This window comes from Arachis hypogaea, chromosome 2 (assembly GCF_003086295.3).
Source record: "Arachis hypogaea cultivar Tifrunner chromosome 2, arahy.Tifrunner.gnm2.J5K5, whole genome shotgun sequence".
NCBI classification, from domain to species: Eukaryota; Viridiplantae; Streptophyta; class Magnoliopsida; order Fabales; family Fabaceae; genus Arachis; species Arachis hypogaea.
The window spans coordinates 81,682,816-81,703,273 of NC_092037.1; the positions used below are offsets into that span (position 1 = coordinate 81,682,816).

Consider the following 20,458-nt stretch of genomic DNA (forward strand, 5'->3'; position numbering starts at 1 on the left):
GGTGTTCGCGTTTTTGTGCGGCGTTCTTTCCTCTAGATCTGAAGTGTGGTCGTTGTCATGGTCGTCCACCATGGTAATCAGGTTCTCCGGCAACGGCGCCAATGTTCCGAGGGTTACCTGAAACTATAGGTCGATCTCGGATGAGATCTTCTATATTGGTCGGAGCTGTTGTGTCCGACCTGTTGGACTTGATGTGGAGTCGATCCTTCATCACCGGGGGGTGGTGGTACCTGCAAGGGACTCCGATGCTTAAGTTAGCAAGGGTATTAAGCAGGTATTGAGTAGAATCAGAGTATGAATTATACCTGGGTGCTTCTGTATATTTATAATGGTGTAGGGTGACCTTTGTAGATAAGATAAGTTAGTTATCTTATCTTATCTTTATCTTCAAGTGCGGTCATCTTATCTTCAGGGGAACCGCCCTTCCCTTGGTAGGCTTGAGTTGCCTTAGGATTTAGGTCGTATTCCTCTATTTGGGCCCTTTACTGGGCTTTCTTGGTAGCTTGGCCGAGCTCCTTGAGAAGAGGTCGGGTCGTCCTGACCTGAAGAGGTCGGTTGCTTCGTCTGTAGAACATCCCGAGTCGGATTGCTCGACCCAAGGTATGAACAGTTATCCTTCGCTTTACGGCTAGAGATAAGGCTTGGGGTGACGGGGTGTTACAGCTGCTTTTCCGTTGGCGATAGACACCCTTCAAACTTGATCTATTTCCGCTGTCGCTGATTTGCTCATTGACGTCGCTTTTACTAGGGGTGTACAATAAAAAACCAAAATATAATTAACCGATTAAATAACAATTACCATATTTTTGTTAACCAATTTAACAAAACAAATTTAAAATTATATCCATATTTTTTAAAATTAGTTAATCAAAACTAAATTCAAAAAAATTAATTTTTAACCGATTAATCAAAATTAAAATCAAATTAAAAAAATTTAATTTTAATTTTTTAGATTAAAAATGTTTTTTTTTAAAAACCAATTTTTTATCAAAAATGATTTTTTGTTCAAAATCTTTCCCTGTTGTTCTGTTCCCACCACGAGAAAGACGCACAGAAGAGGTATGCCCAGCGTGCGGAGACAAGTGGAACGTCTATTGCTCCACTTTCTTAGTCTGGTAGCAAGCGCGGTACCCACTGACACTTTTGTTAAAATGCACTTTTCATTCAATCCATAGCAAATAACGTTTTTTTTTCGAAAAACGCCAGTCACTATCTGAATGACTAAACAAATACCAGCTAACGACCTCGTCCGTGAAGTAAATCATCGCACCTACGGTCCAATCCAACCAATTGGGAGAAAATCAATAGATTCCTTTTCGGGAGCTATTCAATTCTTCCCGCATACCTCGTAAGAAAGTATCTAAACTCTCTCTCATCAGTTTGAGATTCCAAGGATTTTATTTTTCTATTCAAAAACCAATTATTTTTTAAATTTTTTATTTTATAACCAAATAAAAATCAATTTTTAAATTTTATAATCGGTTAATATTAAATTTTATCGTATAACATCAATTTGATTAATTAACCAAAATTAATTTTTTGATTAACCAAATTGGTTTATGAATTAACGAAACCTATGTACAGCCCTAGTGCCTTCTACCCCTGCTCCTGTCGCTGCTCCTGTTTGCTCTCTCTGCTGCCAATTTGCTCATCGGTCATCGCCCTCGCTGTTGCCTCTTTGCTCGTGGTTGTCGCTGCCGTGTGATCTTTTCCATCGCCTCCTCTGCATTCTTTGCGCTCGCCATAGCTGTATGCCCTGATTATGGAGCTCAATTCTGTTCTTTCTTCTTCGAAGATTACTAAAAACTCGACAAGAAAATGTCTATGTTGGCTTTTTACTCCTTTTTTATCTTTTGAATGTTTTCAGTCTGCCATTACTTATGCCATTTTTGGCATTACATCTGCCATGATCTGCAACCAGAAACGCTATCAAGTTCTATTTTTATTGTATTGTCTGAATTCTGATTCGGCTATTTTATTTTCATGTTTTTTTTTTCTTTGCAGAAACAGAACCAATGGCACAGATGCCTTCTTCTCCTCATGGTTTACAGGGTGTCAAAACGGTCGAGGAAGTCCAAGCTATGATTCAAAAGAGTTTCCGACGTATTATTTTAATTTGTTCTTTTTCATCAATAAATCCTACAATTTCCGTTATTTTAACTCTTCAACATGCCTTTCCCCCCCTAAGCAATCAGTTTTTAGAGATAGGAGAAAAACAAAGGAGCTCAATTTGATAGGAGTGTTTCTTTCGAATTGGTTTTCCCAGTTTTTAATATTTGCTTAAGAGGAACAGGGGAACTTTGATTATCAATAGAATGTGCGATTTTCTTGAATGTTAATATTCGTTGGTTTGTTCTGCTGTTTTTGACTTAATTGTTGGTGTGTTATTTCATTGTTTGGACAGTTCCAATGGTGAAATTCTTGAGGCAACGCCTGGCAAAAGCTGGGTGTCCTGTGAGTGACAATTTTTTCAAGGCTTCTGAGTGCAAAGGGGCGCATGGCACTGGTGGTTTTGTACCTGGTTCTGGGGTACGTAATTCTTTTTGGGAATTTATTTTGTACTTTTCTCTTTAGGTTCCACTTTGCTTGGTAATTATGTTTAATCTACTATAGCATTCGGAACATAATCTGATTTTAGATCTTAACCATGAATTTTGGAGTGGTTGTACAATGTTTTAATAATATTTGTGGGAAAAATGATATGTATTTGCAAGGACACTTAAAAATTTATCAAGATGGCCATTACTTCCCGAGCTATATGAAGATCCAACACAGCTCCTATGTAAAGTATTTGTTGTTATTTACAAGGAAAATAAGGTGTTAATACTAATAAGTAAACCTTTTTGCTTATTTTTGCTGTTGAGCTCATATTTGTACTCAATGCGTCTTTGTTGAATGGCAAGGTTTGCAACGACCTAACATTAATTTGATCCTCCGTTTTGTTTGTTGCCAGGTACTTGTATGTAGCAACTATATGCGAATTCAAGATGAGGTCGACCAGGTGGTAATTCATGAACTCATTAATGCATTTGATGACTGTCGTGCTGTCAATATAGACTGGAGTGATTGTGCTCAGCAAGCTTGTAGTGAGGTCTGTATCCTACAGTATTTTCGAACCAATATTAAGTTTGATGGGTTTCTATAACTTATGCCATTCCTGTTCAGTTTTTCTCAACAATTTGATGAAACAGATACGAGCTGGTCATCTATCTGGTGATTGCCATTTCAAGCGGGAACTACTTCGTGGTCATATGAAATTAAGAGGGCATGAACCGGTATACTTTTATCTTTCATGGTCATATGAAATTCCATTGTAAAATAATATGCAATTTATGCTTAGAAGTTTTTAATTTACTATCTAGTCTGCCTTTACTTGAGGTGGTTCATTTTTGTTGAATATTGATTTGTTGGTCGTTAAATCCATAAATGAATAGTGTGGTAGAAAATTGTAACAAATAGAGAGTTGATTGCCCAGGGAAGGATTTGAATTTGACTTGAAATATTTACTTTTAATAGACCTAATTACTTGTAATGCTGATTTTCCTTTGACATGGATGAACAAAGTCTAAACACATCATGAGATTGAATTTCAGTGAAGGGTAACAGGAGTATAAAATATGGAAACTGTATATCATGACGTGTTTCTTGAAATATTAAGATGAAATATTGAGCATTACAAAAAGAGAAATGCTAGAAGGCTATCATAATTTATTATTTTTGGCCAGCACTTTTAGTTATCAACCGAATTCCTTTTGTTTAATAATCTAACAATATACTTTAGCCCATACTGTTAAACATGGATGGTTAATTGATGACAAAAAACAATAAATTCTGATGGCCCTCTAATATTCTTCAAAATGTTATATGTATTTACCGTCGAATAAGAAAAATGTTTCTTGAACCTTTATTTAATTGAAAGGTAAAGTATACTTTATGTCCCTGAAGTTTGACAAAAATTTCAAAAATATCCCTAAGTTTTATTTTGTTTCAATTTTGTCCAAAAAGTTTTCAATTTATATCAAATATACCCGTGACACCTAATTTTTTAAAAATTTCAAGACCAATTCAACAGCAATTTCATAAGAACAACACTTAACACAAGCAAATCAAGTATAATTTTCATGCATTATTGTTAGATTGGTCTTAAATTTTTTGAAAATTTAGCCGTCGAAGGTATAGTTGATGCAAATCGAAAACTTCTAGGACAAAATTGAAACAAAATAAAACTTAGGGGTATTTTTGAAACTTTTGCCAAACTTCAAGGACAAAAAGTATATTTTACCCTTTATTGAACTTCATCTTTGCATGATTGGCATCTGAAGTGGAAAATGGAACTTCAAAATAATTTAATTGTTTCGGAACGGTAGGTACTATTTTGCAATTTATGTTACATTAAATCTTATTTAATTGACGCACTGGTGCTATTCTCAATGGATTATATTTTATGTTCTAGAAATTATTTACGTTGGAAGTTATTAATTACTAATTTTAATATAATGGAACATGAAGGAATGTATCAAAAGAAGAGTTTTGAAATCTCTGTCTTCAAACCCCAATTGTGCTGGTTCAGCTGCCGAAGATTCTATGGAAGCTGTATGGGATATTTGTTACAATGATACAAAGCCATTTGACAGAGCTCCTTGAGAAATTGCATGGATTGGAAGTTTCATCCATCAATGCTAATTTTTTTTTCTCTCCGAGGAACAATTTTTGATGCCAACTCCCTACAATCATAATGGACAAACGGTTAGAAATATACCCTTTTTTTAATTTTTATTTTGGTGTCAAATTGAAGACTTGTTTATTTATGGTTTAAATATGATAAATGTCATATGCCAGGCCATGCTTTTTTTTTCTCTGGTCGGCAGGTGAATATATATATATATATATATATATATATATATATATATATATATATATATATATATATATATATATAATAAAAAAATAAAAATAGAAAATTAGCTCAAAAGTGATAAATCCTTGTGAACCACGTCCACGACTTCCAGTTGGTGGTTGAGACTAAAATTGAGTAACTCAGACTCACGAGCTGCCATTTATAGCTTATCATCTTTGGACCGGCAATTGACTCAGTCGAGACATTTGGTCATTGAGTCAGTGGTTCAATGACCCTAGGACCTCCATAAATTACCTGTTCACGATCATCTTGAATAATGAATTTCACCATGCAGTACCCAGTTCCCAACATGCATCAAATCGAAGTCTTCTTGTGGCTTCCTTAGATGCTATAACCTTCCTTGCATATTCTTGAGGCTAATCCTCTTACCCAAGATTGTCACCACAAGGGCATCTGCCCAAGCTTCGGATAGTTCTTGAACGATTGATTCATCAAGAGAAAGTATCATTGAAGATTGATCATAGCCAATTGCCTATATGCAAGTAATTCAGACATCAAATGAAAGTAGACAGCTTGAGCTTTATTTTAGGCTCTTGAATCATCCCAATTAGGCATTTTTGAATAGAGAATCAAATCTTATAAATTTATAGTAGATTAGCGTCAAGCTCATTTGAAAACCTTGGAATTAAATGGCCTAAGGTTGCAATTAAAGAATAAGCAAGGGATGAAATACAAACAAACCTAGGTAACCACAAAAGTGAATTAAGTATTTGATATTGAATATTGAAATTGTGCACTTGAAAGTGCAAAATTGATAGAAAATAGCACAATAAACAATAACCAATTCTATTAATGAAAAGAGAACTCCTTATTCATCATGAAATATAGTGAAATAGTCACATGGTAAAATACTTGTTGCAAAAAGTGAGAGGCTTTATAAGAATCAAGTTGAGTTACTCAAATAAATGCAAAACATTAACAAGGAACAAGTACTAGACATGTGATAAATTTAATATGAAAATCATGATGAACAGGTAATTTCAACGCAATTCACTTAATTCAATGAACTTACATAATTTGTCCTAGTGGTAAAGTCAAAACATGAGTTATCAAACCCACTAGGTACTAGTAAATTAAGGCAAAGCATAAGTGCATTGTATTTAATCAAGAGGCAACGCTATCACTATCAAACAAACACTTGCAACTTATTCAAAGAAGCAAGTACACCAAAACTAATATAACTACTAAAATGAAAATAAGATGCAATGAAAACTAAGTAAAATAAGTTGAGAAACATGGAAAAGGCAAGAGAAGAGAGGGGTGGAGGGATGGAAGTGTGTTAGGGCTTAAAGAAAAGTGCAATAAGACTTTTGCCCAAAACAACACTTGTGCGTACGCACACGAGGTGAAAAGGGGAGGGGTGTGTCTGCACAAGGTGTGCGAATGCTCTCAACAGAGAGGGAAACAAGACGCATGCGTACGCACAAGCGGGTGCGTATGCACAGAAAACTCTTTTTTGTTTTTTTTTTTTAAGGTTGAGGATCATATGTGTGTTCGCACACAGGTCCGTGCACTCGCACAGGGGAGAAAAGGGGTGGGGATGCATGCGCACAGGGTGTGCGAGCGCCTCCACAAGAGGGAGTGTAGGCTGGTGTGTATATGCACAATGGAGTGCGCACGCACGGGGTGCAAAACAGAGGGAGATGCGCGTGCACAAGGCGTGCTAGCGCTTCCAACGGAGAGGGCACATGCTAGTGTGCGTACGCACAAAACGCGATTTTCAGTGATTGTGTGCGCGCGCATAAGTCGTGCGCATGCACAGTGCCCTGTTTTTCCAAAAAAATTTTCTTCAAATTCTTGGGCACCAAGCCTTAGCTCAACACATATTTCAACCCTAAACATTTAGAAATCTATAAAATCATGATCCAAACCAACATCAACCTATCTAAGCTCAAAATTAAACTAATCCTAAGCTAGTTAAAAGAAGCAAAATGCAATAAAACAAGACTATAAAGAAGGAATGGTTGGAACAATGTTACCATGGTGGGGGAGGGTCTCCCACCTAGCACTTTGGTTTATAGTCCTTAAGTTGGACTTGTTGAGGAGACTTTAGCTAGGGTGGCTTGTGATTCAACTCCTCCTTGAACCTCCATCAATCCTTGGTCCTTAAAGCTCCTCCAGGATCCCATATTTGAGTTTTCCGTTCTCCTTCCGGCGGATCTTTATGCTTCAAGTCGGATGGACAAACTCCTAATTGACATTTGAAGTACCCCAACACTCTCCGTAAATCATTGAATTGTGCTTCACAGTTCACACCATGCTTGAGCTTCAACTCTTGAATTGATTTTCTTGAAGAGCCTCGGACTCCTTTGGCAACCCACACTCCTTTCTCCACCATGTACCAATCCAAGAAGGATCTTGAGTTGGTAATCCGTCTCCAAGATAGCATATTGATGGGGGCCAATGAAGTTCATAGGTGAAATTGCCACCCATTCAATATGTTCTTGGAACGGAGTTACTTCTTCACCAACTTCCTCTTTTCTATCACTCAAATCATAACACGGAGGTTGTGAGAAGTCTGCCTCCATATCTCTTTCAAACTCAATGGGAAGAGGCTCATTAGGATCATTGAGGGGATTGACCAAGGAGGACGAAAAATCATCTATGATGGAATCCTCATCTCGATCAATCTCCTTCAATTCTCTCTTTCTCTCCTCCGGTTCAAATACTTCACTTCCTTCCTCTTGTTGCACCTCAAGCTCTATCCCTTCTTCCTTCCCTTGTGGATCTATGCTCTCCTTTTCACTACATTCTCTAGTTGATCCTTCACATTTTTAAAGAGAAGTGTCTTGATCGGATGAGCGTAGGAGGACTAAGCGGTTCACCGCTTCAGCTATGGTCACCACGAATTGCCGTTGTGTCATTCGGAATCATTCTTGCTCTTGGAGAAAGGTTTGAAGGTCTTGATGGTCTTGGATCAAGGGTGGAAAAGCTTCACATTGGGGTGAAGAATGAGGTTCATAGTTTGGGAGAAAGGTAGTATATGTAGGAGGTAGTTCATGTTGGTAAATGTCTTGAGGTGGTATGTATGGATGTGGTTGTTGGTAGTAGTGGTGTGGTGTTTGAAAATGTGGTGGTTGAGAATTATGGTTGGGGGGTATGGGAGATAGGTATATGGTGGTGAAGGTGTATAGTCATAGGGAAATCCACCATATCCTTGGGTTGGGTATGTGCATTGAGAAGGGTATGGTTCATTGTAGTATAGAGGAGATTGCTCCTTCCAAAATTGATGCTCTAATCCCATGATGCAATCCAAAATTTAACTCATCAAACCCTATAAAATGATCACAACCAAACTCCAAACCAGAGGGTGATAACTCATAGAGAAAGTTGAAAATAAAAGCTAAAGACATCACTTTAACAAAATAAACAAAAATCCTAATTACCAACAAAAGCAAACAAACAACCAAAAAGTATTTATTTACACTATTCACATATTAACAACCAAAATATAGCACTCATGACGCTAGCTCCCCGGCAACGGCGCCGAAATTTGACGATGGCCTAGAGCGGGTAGGAATTTTCACAAAATAGATTTTTGTTGCAAGTATAGTTCCAAACCTAACAATTGACCATTAATCAAATTTAAATTCTGAAGATGTCACAATTCAAATCAAATTAACCAAGAGTATTTAGACTCCCAGATCGTTTTCCTTAGGAACTAGTGACAATGAGTGCACAATTTTGTTTGCGAGAAAGCAAAGGGGGTTTTCAATAATGAAAGCAAACAAAATAAATGAATTAAAGAACAAAACAAAATTGTAATTAATAAACTAATGAAAGAAATAAAAGAACTATGTATGTAATATAGACAAGTAATGCTGTAAAATGATGAAAAAATGGTTCAAAACATAAATGAAACCTTGACTTGGGATGAGTTATGGAATCCCTTCCTTGCCATAACCACAACTATGATAAATATGATGGATTAATCTCACTAAGTCAACCCCTTAACATCGAAGGATAAGTCAATTGAGCATAATTGTCACTAATCCACAAATCCTAGTTAACTTACCAAATTAATTGGTAAAAAGCTAGCGTTAATAGAAACAATAACAACTAACAACCCAAGAATTATCACTAAATGTTGGACATTATGGCTCTAGTAATCCATAAACTCATTTTTCCCAAGGCAAGAGGTGGAAATTACCCCAAAACTAAGATTGGCATTTCATCAAACACATAGTGAGCAAAAATATAAAACATGGATTGGTAAACTAATGAAAGTTATGAATCACAAATACTCAACATCAATAAAAGTAACTCAAATAAACATGTAATAATAATTAAATATCAAATTAACCAACTAGAAATCTAAAATTGCAAAACGATGTATATATTGACAAAGAAAATTAAAGTAGAAGAAAGTGTAGAACAAGTGGTATAATAAAAGAGATAATTAAAGAAATACTTATAATGAAAATTGCTAGAATCCAAAATCAAACTTGAAGTATAAAATCCTACAAACCTTAATTAAACCTAAGAGAGAATTTCCTAATCTACACTACTCATACTCCTACTATGTGTTTTCCTATTCTAAGTTGGCTCCCCTCGTATGTGTTGACATGCCCTTAATATAGCCTCTCAAACCAGCCTTCAGCACTTCAGAAATGGGCCTAGAAACCCACAAAATCGCGAGCCACGTGACTTTTTAATGGGGACACGCGCTGGTACTTGTGCGTACGCACAAATGTGTGCGTACGCACACCTTGCTGAACTTTTACTTGTGCGTACACACAGAGGGTTGTGTGCACGCACGCATGCTGAGTTCCTTTTTGTGCGTACGCACGCATCCTTGTGCGAACGCACGCATGGCTGTGTATTTCTCCTTTATATTCTTCATGTTTTCTCCCAATTGTATGCTCCTCTTCCGTTCCTACCAAGCCATCCCTACCTTATTCAACTGAAATCACTCACAAATAACATCAAGGTATCGAATGGAAGGTAAATGGAATAAAATTAATCAAAATAAGCACAAAAGAACATGTTTTCACAATTAGGTACAATTTAGAGAGAAAGTATAAAAGTATGCTATTTGGATGAATAAATGTGGATTTATGTGATGAAATCCACTCAAATCAAACCAAAATATACCGTTAAATATGGATTCATCAATTCCCCCACACTTAAATAATAAAATGTCTTCATGCTAATCATAATAAAAGGAGACGGATCAAAGGGTAAGCAACTTATTGAATGCAATTATCTATATGCATGCAAGTATGTATATACTATATATAACTATATATACTATAATATCCTATTGAATTGGTGAAAACAAACAATTAAATTTTCAAGCAAGTATATAGACATATAGGGCTAAGCAAATAATTAATTCAATGCAATCAAAATCTAAAGAATTGATTTACTCATTAAAATAAAGCAACTTGCAAGAATACATGATAAGAAGTATGAAAACATAGAGTTGAGTGATCAAATCCTCACTAGGTATGTATACACTCTAATCACTCGGTGTCTAAGGGTTTAATCACTCAAATCTCCTTCTAATCATGCTTTCAAGGGATTGCTTTTCATCTAACAATCAACAAATATGTGATTAATGAATGCAATGGGGCTAAGTTTAAGGTGGGATAGATATGACTAAGTGGACTAAATAATTGAATCTTTGATTAACTCAAATATCTCACTCAATCTATATCAACCAAATCACAAAAATGGCCAAATTCGGGTCTGGAAGCAACCGTGTCATTCAACTGAGGAGGCAATGAAAGCATGCAATTATGAAAAGCAAAACACAAGCACGCAAGTAAACAAAAGCTAACTTAACAACTTATAACTACTAAAATTACTAACGAGGAAAGTAGTATCTACAACTAGTGCCAAGTAGCAAACCAAAAATCAAGTATTCACACTATTCACATATTTACACAACCAAAATCATGGCACTCATTGCATTCAAAGTGAATTTCCCCAGCAACGGCGCCAAATTTGACGAACGCCCAAATTGCATGGGTTAGGAACTTGATTATCCAAAATGGAATTGGCATTGTAAGTATAGTCCTAACCCAACAAATTGATCATCGATCAAATGTTATCACAATTCAAACCAAATATAAACCGAGAGTGTTTAATTCCAGGGTCGTTCTCCCTAGGAATCACTCAATGGCAATGAGTGTGCAAATTTTGATTGTAATGATCAAGGGGTTTTCAATGAAGAGATGAACATATAAAGCAATAAAAGAACATGAAAAATTGTAATGATTGAACTAATAAAGCAATTAAAGAACCGAGTGTGTAATATAAACAAGTAAAGTATGAAAGAGATTAACATAACAAAATATGAAAGATTGAAAGCATAAAAAGGGGTATTGGCTTGGAGTGAGTTAGGGATCCTTTCCTTGTTGGAACCACAACTATGACAATTATGATGGATTAGTCTCACTTGATCAACCCTCACATCGGAAGATAAGTTAAATGAGTATAAGTGTCCTTAACCCGCAAATCCTAAATTGCTTGCTAATTGTCTTAGCAACAACTTAGCGTTAGTGGGAACAAGAGCAATTAACAATCCAAGAATTGACACTAAATGTTGGACATCCCAACTTTAGGAACCTAGGTGCTCACTTTACCCAAACCAAGAGGTAAAAACTTAGGCTAAAATCATGTTTGACATTTTGTCAAACACTTGGTGGGCAAAAAGCTTAAATATGGTGAAAATGAGAAAAGACTTGAAATTAAAAGCAACAATTGATCTCAATCAACAAGAATGACAATAGAAAGCATGAAATGAACATCAAACATCAAATTCATCAACAAGAAATTTAAATTGCAAGAGAGAAGTAAAATTGAACTAAAACTTGCAATAGAAGAAAATGTAAGAACAAAATAACTAGAAAGAGTAATAACAAGAGAATACTTACAATGAGACTTAGAAAAATCCAAGTTCAAAAATGGAAAATGGCACTTGAATGTAAAACCCTAATGAAAACCCTAGTAGAAGTTGAAGAAAACTTAGAGAAAAACTAAACTAAAACTTCCTACTACTACTCCTAAAACTACCCTAATGATATGCTGTGCTATTCCCTTCATTCTTCATCAAATATGAGCTAAGAGACTTCAGAAATGGGCCTCTAAAACCCTCAAATCGCGAGTCACGTGTCTTTTTAATAAAGTCATGTGCGAACACCTGTGCAGACTGACGTTGGGATTTTTGCTAGTAAAGAATTTTATAAAATATAGTCGCGTTGTGAGTATAGATTCTAAACCAACAGAAAATCCCTTCGTACAAACGTTTTGGTTGTCACAAGTAACAAACCCAATAAATTTATAAACCGAAGTATTCAAATTTCGGGTCGTCTTCTCAAAGAATTGCAGGGAGGTATGTTCTTATTATTAGTTATGCAAAGGTATATTTTGGGGGTTTTAAAAAGGGTTGAACAAGTAATTTAATTGACAAGAAAAATAAATAAATGACTAAAATAAACTCTTGGCAAGATATGAGAAATTGGAAGTCCTATCCTAGTTATCCTTATCATGTGTGATGAGAATTGGGTTTTAATCCCACTTAGTTAACCTTTACTAAAGCAAAGGAAAGTCAAGTGGACTAATTAGTTTGATCCTCAAGTCCTAGTCAATTCCTGTGGGAAGACTAGCTTTAGAGCGATCTAGATCAATTAGAATCTGTCAATTTCAACCTTTGCTGAGTTTGACAACTCAAGAGTTACCAATTAATCAACCAAAGCCAAAAGGGAATAAAATCTACTTGAATGAAAATAATTTGGATAGAACTCAAGCATCAACAACATATAAGTCTGAAATACCTCAATTTATATTAAATAAAGATGTCAATTCTAACATGGACAATATTCATAAGCCAATTGGGCGACATAAATCAAACACAAATAAAAGTATCAGAGTAAATAAAAGTAGAAGAGAAACATAAATTATTGAACTTGATACGATGAAGTAATCCTAATGACTAAAGAAATCCTAATCTTAAAACCTAAGAGAGAGGAGAGAACCTCTCTCACTAAAAACTACATCTAAACTATGAAAAGTGCCTAATTGAAGATTCTTCCAATTGTCCCCTTCATTCCTCCACTTTGCAGCCTTTGGTCTGTATTCTCTGGGCTTGGATCTGGGCCAAAAAGAGCCAAAAAATTGCTGAAAACGAGATCTGCAAATTCTGCAGATCGCGCACGTCACGCGTCTGCGTGGGTCACGCGGTCGCGTCGTCTGGAGTGTTGCTCTTCCACGTGGTCGCGTCAGTCATGCGCCGGCGTCAGTTGTATTTCGCAATTCACACGTTCGCCTCATCCATGCACTCGCGTCGATTCCTTTTTGTGCGAACCACGCGTTCGCGTCGTCCATGCGGACGCGTCACTGCCAGTTTCTTCAAAAACTCCATTTTATGCTTTCCTTCCATTTTTGTATGTCTCCTTTCCATCCTTTAAATCATTCCTGCCTTAGAAGATCTGAAACTACTTAACACACAAATCACGGCATCGAACGGCAATACAAGGTAATTAAAATTAATATTTTTAAAGCCTAGGAAACATGTTTTTTCACATACATCACATAATAAGGAATGGAAAGTAAAACCATGCAATTTCACATGCATAAGTGGGTGAAGGATTGAATAAATCACTTAAATTTAGCACAAAATATATAATAAAATATGGGTTTATCAACCTCCCCATACTTAAATAATAGCATGTCCTCATGCTAAATCCAAGAGAAAGAATAAGGTAAAATGGTGGAATCTCATGCAATGCAATCTATCCTAGATGCAACTACCTAAATGAGTCATGCAAATCTAGTTATTATTCACCTATATATAAAGCTTTACATGTAGTTAAATTAATTCACATTCTCAAGGAATCATATATGCATAGCCAAACCTTAGATAATGATTAAGCACTTTTACAATTGAGATGGGAAAGAGAATTGTTTTACAAACTTGCAAGACAATCAGCAATTTAAGCAGAGATATATGTTGATGAGCTATGGAACCCTCCCTGGATTTTGTGTTTACTCTCTAGTCACTCAGTGTTTATTGGGTCAATCACTCTATTCTTCTTTTTATCCTTACTTTCGATAACTTTGTTCTTCATCTAACCAATCAACAATCATAGAATATAGGCATACAAAAATCATGAGGTCTTTAATTAAGGTTGTAATGGGGCCAAGGTAAAGGTAAGGGCATATGTATAAGGCTAAGTGAACTAATTAAGTGAATCCTTGATTAGTCTAAGATCTCATCTAACATACATATACTTTATACAATTTAAAATACTTTACCTAGCTACCCAAAATTTTCCCACTTTTGTATTGCATGCTCATGTATCAAACTTTATTTTTGGATTTCGTCCCATGTGCATTTTTTTAATGCACATGGTAATTTAATTATTTTGATTTCACATGAGCATGCTTCCCAAATTTTTACATGACTTGTTTAATTTAATTTCCTACTTTTCTATCATCCCATGTTTTCATAAAATTCTCCATACTTAAATTTTACACAATATCTATCTTAAGCTAACCAAAGATTCAACTTGAAATTTTTATTTTGTTTTTCTGCTTAAGCCTAGTAATGTGGTTATAAAGAAGAAGGGGATTAAAAGGCTCAAGGGGGACTAACAAGGATGGCATAAAAGGTAGGTTTATTTGGGATAAGTGAGTTAAAAATTCAAACATGGCCTCAATTCTATTTTAGTATGTATCTATATTCTATATTGGACATATAGATTAAAGCAAAGTAAAGAATATCAGAATAAAAAGAAGGGCGAAGCACACAGGAATGAAATTTATGGTTTGAGTGTAACCATACAATTAAGCTCAAAACTCACAGGCTGTGTGTTCTCAAACTCATAAATCATATATCAATTAAGTATGTCATGCAAGTAGAAATTAAGAGTTCCCATTATTCTCAATGTAAAATATATTGGATGGCTTTAAACTTTTAGTGTTCCTCCTTGTTGAAATGTTGTTACTAACTAACATGTAATGCTATATATACAGGGTGTGTGGATTAATTCTGTTAAAGTCTCTAGCTTACTTCCATTTTATTTTCAATCAAATCAACTATCATATGCTAAAAAGGGTAAACTATACTAATTAATCCACTTAATAAATAACTAGTAAACTAAGGTGCAAATCAAGCTAAAATATCCAAGATGTATACATATAGCTCAAAGTGCATAATGCAAAAAGTACAATAAAAGCAAAAGAGAGGAATGTGCAAAAATACAGAAAATAGACAAAATAAGAAGAGAGTCGGTAGTAGTTCACCAAAATAAATAGATGCCAGAGATGGCGACCTCCCCACACTTAAATAATAGCATCGTCCTCGATGTTCACTCAAGCAGGGTGTGAGAAAATGCCATCTCCGGAAGGATGGGCTGCTAGTGTCTCGATGGTAGGCTGAGGGTCTGTAGTCGCTGTGAGGATTGGAGGAGTGGTCTGTTGAAACGGGGGCTCTGTCCCTAGGGGAACCTCCGGATCTGTGGTCTGTAGCTGGTGGTGCTCCTCATGATGTGGTGCAGTGTGGCTGGGACCTCCTTGCTCAGCCTGGGTAGGTGCCTCCTCCTCGTGATCGCCCATCTCCTCCTCAAATGTGTTGGAGGGCGTGTCGGGCTCGGAGGGAATGTCACCACTAGAGCGGATCATCAGCTTGAGGTGCTCCTAGTGTCGCTTGTGGCGACGCTCAGACCTCTCGAAAAGTCGCCTGGTGCGACGGTCAGATCTCTCAAACTGCTGCTGGTGATGGCGCTCTATCTGATCTAGACGATCAAAGAGTCGGTGCACCAGATGGTAGACGGGCTTAGGAGCAGGTGGGTGGTGGTGCTGGGCCAGTGGAAGCAGAAAGGGTAGCTGAAGATGTGGCTGCCTCAGTAGTGTCAGTGAGAAATGGAGGGTGGTAGCCGAAAGCCAAGAACTTCCGACTATGCGGGATGATCTTTCGGCACTCTGCTGCGGGGGGTTTTTCATCAACAGCCTCCCAAGGGACCTCAGCTCGGCGACCCAACTGAGTAATCAGGTAAGGAAAAGAGAGGGTGCCTCTAACATGGACCCTGGCCATGTAATGCCGGATGAAGCGAGGTAGATAAAGGTCCTTACCCATCATCACACACCAGATGAGGGTAATCATAGCAGTTGACACCTCCGTCTCATGAGTGCTCGGCATCACATAGTTGCTCAGAATCTGTTGCCATAGTCGAGCCTCATCATTCAGATATATAAGCCTGATTTCCTTTGGTACCAATGTGCTTGTTCCCATGACCCAAGGAACAGTAGGATCAAGAGTGATGTCCTTCTTTACTGCATCCCAATCAAACCTCATGAATCTCATATCTTCCTCAGCTTTCTGGTAACCATCTGGCTGATCTGATTTAGGTGGAAGATGGAGGATTTCTTCAATTGCTTCCTCAGTAACCAGAATCTGTTTGCCTCTGAGCTGGACTGCATCCAGGGAAGATAGAAAGTAGTTTCTGTAGAATTCTCTAACCCAGGATGAGTTGACCTCAGTTAGGTTCCTCTCCAAGAAGAACCAGCCTCTCTATTTGATCTGATCTGAGGTGTACTGCTGGAGTTCTTCTGGAATTTTGAGGATCCTTTCCATGTGTAGGTTCCTGGTGGTGGCAAAGGTTGGGTATTTCAGCTCACAGTATTTGTTTGCAAATTTTACCGGGTCAGCTGAAGGTACCAACTGATCAGCTTTTTCCTGCGGGGTAAAGTTCTTCTCCCGCCAGGAATCATCATGTAAGATGCCAAGGATGAAACCAGAGGATTCTCCTCTTTTTCGTTTGCCAGTGGTGACCTTGTCGTTTCCCCTGCCTTGAGATTCAGACATCCTGAAAAACAGAATTTCCAAGATATAATTGAGGAATAAAAGCAGGAAAACAAGTAGGCAACTAACAAGATAAGCAGTAAGTGGCAAAGGAGTAGTAGAAGAATGAAATGAGTTAAGGAAATGTATATTTTGGATTGTATTGGAGTTGAAAAGCTGAAATGAGAAATCACATTCCAAAATATGTTAGAAGTGGAAAGCTTGTTAATTAGGAAAAACAATTATCATGCCATGAGTGAAATTAATTTAAAGAAGTAGTAAAAAGGGGAAGTGGGAAGTTAGAAAGTTAAAAGTGGTTAAAATTGAAAAAGAGGTTAAAAAGCGAAAATCAGTGAGTTAGTAAAAAGAAAGGCAGAGTAAGTGGCATGATGATTTGATCCTAAGTAACAAGAGTTTCACAATTTGTAAGCAACGGTCGACTCATATTAAAAAATATCAAGTTATTGACGATGATAAAAATAGAAAAAAATAAAATCTAATCATCAATAAAGTGATTTATCACCCGGGAAAGAAGATGAATAGGAATGCTAGCCCACGCCTGCATGAATTGGTTTGATCAAAGCCGTAGGGTGCCAAATGCAAAATGCCAAAACCAAAACGTGAATGAATATCAAGACAATTTACAGAAAATTGGGCAGCATTCCGGCTAAAATTGGACGTTCCCGGAAACTAGATATCAATAAAAACAGTTCATATGAGATTAACAAATGCTGCAAACAGTCACCAACAGTAGGAATAGTAAAGAATAGTCTAGCAGCACGAACATAGCAGATGAACAGTATGAATAACACAGCCCGAATAAGATTGCATAATAGATAAACAGGTAACAGGAACGGTGCAAGTATCAGGCCCAAATCCACTATCCAGATCTTAGCTACCTAACCACCTAGAATCCACTACAAACATGCATCTCTATCTAGCCTATGCGGAACAAAGAGTGAAAAATGAACTAAAGAGTCGCAAGGATGAATCGCCATATGGCGGAACCTGGTGCGTAAAGAGCGAGGAGATGGGCCAGAGATGAGGGCAGATGGGTGATGATGCGGCGGCGCTAGGTGAAGCACGGCGGCGCGGCGGTGGGGCAGGGGCCGTCAGAGGTAGGCTGCGGTGGGGGGGTGCGGTAGTGGAGGAGAGTGAGAGAGGGGGAGAAGAAGGAGAAAAGAAGGGAGGGTTAGGTGTCGCGGCGGGTAAGGTGGCGGCGGTGGGAAGCTTGCAGAAGAGAGAGAGAGAGAGGGAAAGGAAAGAAGAGAGGGGAGGGGTGGTCGGTGCAGCGGTGGTGGCGTGGTGATCTTGGAGGACTGCGGTGGTCGTTAGTGGTCGGAGGTGGTGGCTAGGGTGGTTGAGAGAGAGAATTGCAGAGGTTAGAGAGAGGGGGGTAGGGTTTGGGGACGCGACGGGAAAAGGTTCGCGTGACTTGGGGTTAGTGATCGCGAATCCACGCGGATGCGTGGAGGAAGCGATCACGTGAGTGGGGTGCACTAGGGTTGACACGGATGCGTGGTCGACACAATCGCGTGGGTTGGTTGTAAGATAGGTGACGCGGACGCGTGAAGCATGCGAACGCGTCGCTGGTATTTGTGCTAGACGTATGATGCTAGCGTCGTTTCAGCACAACTCTCTGTTTGGTTTGGGGTTCATAATATCCGCGCGACGCGATCGCGTCGCTCACGCTTTCGCGTGGGATGGGTGTTGTGTAAGTGACGCGTTCGCGTCAGGGACGCGTACGCGTGGGTTGTTGGTGCTAAACGCGCAATAGTTGCACGATTCCAGCCCAACTTTCTGGGCGTTAGATCTTTACGTCGATATCTAGATCACGCGATTGCGTGGGCACGCGGTCGCGTGGAACAATTGTGTTAAAGGCACGCTTCCAGCCTTAATTCAGCGTGACTCTCTATTCACTTTCCTAATCTTTTAGTGCACTATTGACGCGGACGCGTCAGTGACGCTATCGCGTCGCATGCTCTCTTTTTTCTTTTTTTTTATGCAGTATGCAGAATGCAAAATGCAATGAATGTCATGCAGAAAATTCAGGTTCAAACAGAACTCAAAAACAGAGAAAAATAGAGGGGGAACGATCATACCATGGTGGGTTGTCTCCCACCTAGCACTTTTAGTTAAAGTCCTTAAGTTGGACATTTGATGAGCTTCCTTCTATGGTGGCTTGTGCTTGAATTCATCCAGAAATCTCCACCAGTGTTTGGAATGCCAGCATTCTCCGGGGTCCTAAACAAGGTATGTAAAGCCCTTAGGTGAGTTCAAACAGGCTTGCAGGCTCCCGGAGTGTTGAATGGTAGAATAGATTCTAGGATCCCAAGCTCTACTTTTACACCCATGTTTATCTTGATCTACATTTTTCCAGCCGGGTGATAAGTAATCTGAATTCTCATTGCAGTGACCAAACAGCTTCCGAGATCCTTCTGATTGAGCTTGACACCAATCTTTGCACCTCAAATTAAAGTGTGAAGCCTCATTGAATCTTGCATACCAGCTTTGAGTGCAAGTCATTTCCCTTTTGTTCTTAAAGCCGCAAAGAGCTCTAAGCTGGCCATCTGTTTCAAGCAAACCATATTCAAGTGAAAAATTGAAGATAAAGGACAAGGATTTTACCCACTTGAAGTTTGTGTTAGGTGGTATTGGCCTTGGGATCGGTGTTTCTAGTGGTTCTGCAAGCTCTACTCCCTTGTGGTCTTCAGTGAATTCCTCCACTTCCTTGCAAATTTTCTCCATTTCAACCATGTCTTGATCAAAGTCTTCCATATCTTCCTCATCACTTGAGTCATAATTAGGAGGTTGAGAAAAGTCGACCTCTGCATCATCTTCGTATTCACTTGGGAAAGATTCTTTTGTCTCAAAGAATTCACTTGCGGATGCAAGTTCATTACTAGGAGAACTCGACTCGTGATCATCGTCATCAAGGAAACTTGCTTCTTGGGTTATTCCGTCCAGTTCTTCATGAGATATCTGCATTGGAGGCTGTGCAACATCCTCGTTAGCATCAATTGTAACATCCTTGACGAAGTTTTCCATGACTCTGTGTTCCTGTGGAGGTTCAGCATCTCTTAAATCTTCAACCAACTCTTCTTTTACAATGACAGCATCCTCTACTTGTTCCAGTACGAAATTATGCTCTATGCTGTCTACTGGAGCTTCTCGTGTCTTCTTCACAATACCTTCTTCATTAGATTCTCCACATGAAGCCATGGGAGTCTGTTGAGTGTCTGAATGTCTGGAAGATAATTGATGTATTGCTTGCTTCAGTTGATGAAGGGTTGCATTAAATTGGTTTACTAATTCTTCGAAGCGAACCTGTGATTCTTGGCTCGATGAATGTGAACGTGGTGTATACGGGAGTGGTGGTTCTTGGGAGTAATTGGATTGGCGTTGGGGTAGATAAGGATCATGTGGTAGTGAATGGTGAAAAGAAGCTTGTGAGTATGGTGGGTTGATATTGTGTTGAAAGGATGGTCTCTGAGCATAGGCTGGGCTTGTTGGTAGCTACAAGGTGGTCCACCATATCTATCAGCTTGGTATGCATTGTAGAATGGTCTCTGTCCATGACATCTAGGAGGGTGTTGTTGCCTAAAGGGGTGATAAGATCCTCTTGGCTCCATTCATCCTTGATTGCTTAGACCGTGATGCATAGTCCTGTTATGGCTTCCATTCCTTTCAACAAAATTAGAACTAAACTCAAAGCGAGAGGGGTGAGAATTCATAGTAGCTATCAGAAATAA

The 20,458-nt window shown here is 38.2% G+C and overlaps 1 protein-coding gene across 2 annotated transcripts in view; it reads left to right on the forward strand.

The window, feature by feature from the left end:
• Positions 1-1,390: 1,390 nt before the first annotated feature.
• The window catches only part of LOC112743278 (mitochondrial inner membrane protease ATP23), a 29,103-nt gene continuing 10,035 nt past the window's right edge, over positions 1,391-20,458 (forward strand). The window contains exons 1-6 of one of the 2 annotated variants that reach the window (XR_011873404.1): positions 1,391-1,749; positions 2,005-2,103; positions 2,405-2,529; positions 2,954-3,091; positions 3,192-3,275; positions 4,510-4,746. Coding sequence is in view for 1 of the 2 variants with exons in the window: in XM_025792500.2 (XP_025648285.1) it covers positions 2,016-2,103; positions 2,405-2,529; positions 2,954-3,091; positions 3,192-3,275; positions 4,510-4,644 (570 nt within the window). In the remaining variant the exon portion in view is untranslated. Of the gene's footprint in view, positions 1,750-2,004; positions 2,104-2,404; positions 2,530-2,953; positions 3,092-3,191; positions 3,276-4,509; positions 4,839-20,458 lie in introns of those variants that run through there. The other variant, XM_025792500.2, reaches the window with a different exon arrangement.